General features: G+C 38.3%; 1 protein-coding gene across 3 annotated transcripts in view; it reads right to left on the bottom strand.

Moving 5' to 3' along the window:
• Nucleotides 1-1,026: 1,026 nt before the first annotated feature.
• The window catches only part of LOC113821588 (cysteine-rich secretory protein 2), a 36,414-nt gene continuing 32,440 nt past the window's right edge, over nucleotides 1,027-5,000 (bottom strand). For all 3 annotated transcript variants that reach the window (XM_027374098.2, XM_027374099.2, XM_070143028.1), the window contains exons 5-6: nucleotides 4,890-5,000; nucleotides 1,027-1,298 (exon numbers count right to left, since the gene is read on the bottom strand). The exon at nucleotides 4,890-5,000 is cut by the window's right edge and continues 84 nt beyond it. In XM_027374098.2, coding sequence (XP_027229899.1) covers nucleotides 1,049-1,298; nucleotides 4,890-5,000 — 361 coding nt within the window. In that variant the 3' untranslated portion in view covers nucleotides 1,027-1,048. The remainder of the gene's footprint in view (nucleotides 1,299-4,889) is intronic.

Genomic DNA, 5,000 nt, shown 5'->3' with positions numbered 1-5,000 from the left:
AACAATAATAATAAAAACCACAATAATGATAGGACAATAATAATGATTATAATGATAATAGCAATAATGAAATAATGATTATAATGATAATAGCAATAATGATAATAATAATAAAAGTAATAATAGTTACAATCATAATAATGATAATAATGATAATAATGGTAATAATGACGATGAAATAAAAAAGCAGAAAAATCCGTAACATAATTGAAGAATCTTTCCTACTACTTCGCAATTCTTACTGTACATCTCACCCTCTCCATCCATTTCCTCCCTATTCTTAAGCAACTCTCTTCCAAACCACAAGAAATAAGTATCACAAATTCTCTACAAACTCGAAATAAAAATGATGGTGATGATTCGTGATGAAGACGATGAGCGTGATTCGTGCTGACGATGCGACTCGAGAGCCATTCGCTGTCACTGGCTCTACGTTTCTTAGTCCTTCATTTTCAGCCATTATATATATATATATATATATATATATATATATATATATATATATATATAATATATAATATATATATATATATAATATATATATACATATATATACATATATATATAAATATATATATATATATATATATATATATATATATATATATATATATATATACATACACATATATATATATATATATATATATATATATATATATATATATATATATATATATATATATATATATATATATATATACATATATGTACATATATGTATATATACATATACATGTATATATATATATATATATATATATATATATATATATATATATATATATATATATATATATATATGTGTGTGTGTGTGTGTGTGTGTGTGTGTGTGTGTGTGTGTGTGTGTGTGTGTGTGTGTGTGTGTGTGTGTGTGCATGTGCATGTGCATGTGTATGTGCATGTGCATGTGCATGTGCATGAGCGTGTGCGTGTGCGTGTGCGTGTGCGTGTGCGTGTGCGTGTGCGTGTGCGTGTGCGTGTGTTACCCCCTCCTCTCCATGTTCATCTTCCTATCTATCCCCACCACCCCCTCCCCCCCTCCTCCTCAAGGGTAAGTAATCGCGTCTTTGCACGAGCAAGTCGCCCTGCAGAACCGGAAGCGCTCCAAGCCCTCCTTGGTCTTCGTGTTGCAGAGCCAGTCGTGGTAGGCGGCGTCCAGCTCCTTGCAGTTGATCCAGAGGTCGCCGTACGGGCAGGAATTCGTGCAGAGTTTCTTGGCCTTGCAGTGACCGGGGCAGGCGGAGCACGGCGCCCCTCGCTTGTACGGCCTCGAGAGCGTGTCCATGAAGTTGCCCCTGTGGTCAGAGAGAGAGACAAAGAGAAGGAGAGTTTATGAGAGTCTGCCCTTTAAGAAAATATTTGGAAACTAGAATTCATTTAGATTCTTTTTTATTATTATTAAAGGGATTATGTGTGAAGGATAGAAATCACGTATGAGATTTTATGTTCTTAAGAGTCAGAAAAAATGAAGGAAACGGTCATTCCAGCAACCTAGAAATAAATGAAGAATAATGCAATACCAGAATACTAATATTACCAAATACACCAACCAATAATATCAAAGAACTGCCGACGTAAGCGACGAGCAGCTTCTGGTAAACAAAAACAATAACGGATAAGCAGAAAAGCAGCCTCGTTCGATCCACGATCCTCACACCGAACGCACAGCAGAGCTTCCGATATTCTCACCAGATCACGTTATCCACGGTTTAATTAACTCCTCATTTCGCGCGCCAAAGAAAGCGAAGCCCGTAAATCCATCGCCGCTTCATTTGCACTAAATCACCGTGAAATTAAGTTCTTACATTATTCGTTCTATTCGTTTGCATTTTTTTCTTTTTTTTTTTTTTTTTTTACCTCTAAGCTTATTACTTTGACTGATCTTCCTCAGCAACAAATGAAACAGGCCACTGCTCTTGTCTCGGAATAAAGCTGCTGCGAGAAGGCCGGCAATAACCCGGAAGACGCTTCGCGCTCGTCTTTTGTTTTGCTCTTTACGTAAGTAGAACGGGAAAGGCTAGATCAGTAGTAACTCGAGAAGGTCATGACGTCAGATTTTGATGACGTCACAAAGGTTGCGATTCTGTTTTTGGAAAAAGCACATAGGTTTTATTATTCATTTTGGTCTTTTCAATATTAAAAATGATAATTTTAATGGTTATATTTTCAATGAACAATAATCGAAATAGCCCTGTCGATGAGAAGCGTGGGCCATTATGTTAATGCATGAATAGAGTGGAATTGCTCGCAGTGGGAGTCAAGCCATAGGCCTGTATTTTTTACTCAGCTCGAAGGAATTATATATACCTACCTTTATTATTTCCTCCATGAATGAATGAAAGATATTTTATTTAAGGATACCAGGCTGGGCTATTTTTAGAATAGCACATAGTTCATGAATACATTTTGTACAATATCCAACTGTGTTAAAGTTTCAATGGCCTTTCAGGCGTTTTTGATTTCATGGTGTCTTGCTGGCCTGGTATCCTAAACATTAAATAAAATACCTTTCATTCATTCATCGAGAGCATGGAGGTATCAATAAGAGTAGGTTTACTTAATTCCTTCAAGCTGAGTAAAAAATGTAGGCTTTTGGCTTGACTCCCACTTGGGAATCATTCATGCATAAACATAATCGCCCACCTTTCTCGTCTACAGGACTATTTGGATGATTGTTCAATGAAAATATAACCATTAAAATCATGATTTTCTATCCTATTTGAACATTTAAAAGACCAAAATGATCGACCATATTCACCGTTCGTCCAGTAGTGCACGAATTTCGTAATTTCTTATAACTAATTAGAGTGAAAGATTATCATCATCATCAATTTCGCCATAAAATTGTCCATCCATTTTTTGGCATAATTCTTGCCAGCAGAGCGGGCTATCCGGCCAGTTCGTGGGTGCCATCATCAAAATAAACCCTATGTGCTTTTCCCAAAAACAGAATCGCAACTCTTGTGACCTCATCAAAATCTGACGTCATGACCTCCTCGAATTGCTACTGATCTAGCCTTTCCCTAAGTAGAACTTTTTCAGAATTCAAATGTGGCACACGATTGTTATTTTATTGTTGCATCGAGGCCAAATAGGAATACATTTTACAGGCAATGCTAATAAAAGGGACCGCTCTCCATGTATAAAACAGTAATTTTCAATTAAAATATGGTATTAATTGGTGGATACATATTGCATATTTGTTTTTTGCTAGCTTTACAGCTCGAGGAAAGATTCCATCTTTGGTGACTCATCAGGTTAAGACCCACTGGCGCCACAGTTACATATTTTTCATTTCAGTGACTAACAAAGATAGAAAGGTAGGTTGAAAGATTTGGTGCAGGTCGGACAGATATACGTTTAAGGCTCCAAGTGGTGGCCATTTTCGTTGTTTACAAACGGGCCGCGAGGCGAGGCGAACTGCTTCCAACTCTCGCCCTGTTTGCTACGCAGTGCTTCGCGAAACGGTTTGTCAGGTCGATCGTCCACTTAATTTTGCCGAGCAATGTATGGTGCGTTTTGCCCGAGTGAACGTGAAGACACTTGGCGAACGGCTGGCTCTTTTGGTGCATTTTCGTCGAATATTTTGGAAATTTAAAAACTCAATGAGGCGGCGATTTTCAGATGCAGGCGCTAATGATAAAACGGATTTGTTGAAATAGCCTTAGCGTTTTTTTTTTTTTTTTTTTTTTTTTAATGATAATACGTTACAGAATTATTAAATATCTAAGTGTGTGTAAAGCAATTCACTTTAAAGCCATGGGATAATCTAAGCTTAGAAAATACTGACTGTAATGCGACCCAGAAAAGGAGGATCAAAAGAGACAAGAAGAACTTATAGAAAAAGCAAGACAAGAATATACTTTATACTTAAAATATCATTTAACATAAATCAACATCTTGGTTACCGATAACCTGAACCGCATTCATGTTGACAATAGTAGAAAAGGTATGAATGAGAATATCTTCACAGTGCAAGAAATGTGTTCAAACGGTTTCGAATACATACCTTCGTCTGACGAAATATATATTCGAAACCGGTTTAAATACATCTCTTGCATTGTAAAGATACTCATTCCCATTCATACCTCATTCTTCCGACAACTTACACCAACATCCAACCTAGACGTCTAATGAAGGACCATCCCTTCTCATCCCTCCCTCTTTTACCCTTTACAGCACCTTTAAGACGACCATGCGCTACAGGGGCGGGGGAAGGGGTACCTGGCGAAGGTCATAACCGGGCTTCCAAAGGTCAGGAATGCGATATTATACTCTCACTTAGCTCACTGATGGACCAATTTCCCCGAGCGATAAAAAAAATGCAACAACCGCAGTGTCAGGAATTAAGATAGGACAACTTTTACATTCAGGTCGTGAGCAATTTTTTCCTATTGTCTCCTTCGCAACAAGTAAAGTATTCCATGTGCTTATATGTGTGTTTGGATACTTGCATACACATTATATAGGTAAGTAGATGTATAGTAGATAGATAGACTGATAAATAGGTAGAGATAGAGGAAAACAAAGAGATAGATATAGAGGACAACAAAGATAGATACAGAGGTAGACAAGATAGATAGCTAGAAAGGCAAGTATATAGGGAGGGAGGGAGGGAGGGAGAATAGAGAAGAAAGAAGAAAGAGAACCCAGTTTCCCTAATCCCCAGGGGAGTCGTGAAGCAACCTTAGGTGGGGAGTGGACTCGTGCATGAAAAAAGATTTTTACCAGTCTTTTCAGACACACACACACACCGCAATTGCACACACACTTACACCCTCCCCACACAAACACCCACACAATCCCACACACATATATCACCTTACACCCTCCCCACACAAACACCCACAACACTCACACACGTACACAACCCAACCACCACTTACATCGGGCAGTAGTTACAGACGTAGTTATAGAAGGGCCTCGGGTAGGCGTGGGCGCAGTAGGCCAGACCGCAGCCGACCTCGTGCGTGGCGTGCCAGACCATCTGGGTGTAG

The sequence above is a fragment of the Penaeus vannamei genome, chromosome 30, assembly GCF_042767895.1.
Source record: "Penaeus vannamei isolate JL-2024 chromosome 30, ASM4276789v1, whole genome shotgun sequence".
Classification (NCBI taxonomy): Eukaryota; Metazoa; Arthropoda; class Malacostraca; order Decapoda; family Penaeidae; genus Penaeus; species Penaeus vannamei.
This window is presented reverse-complemented; position numbering and strand designations above follow the sequence as displayed.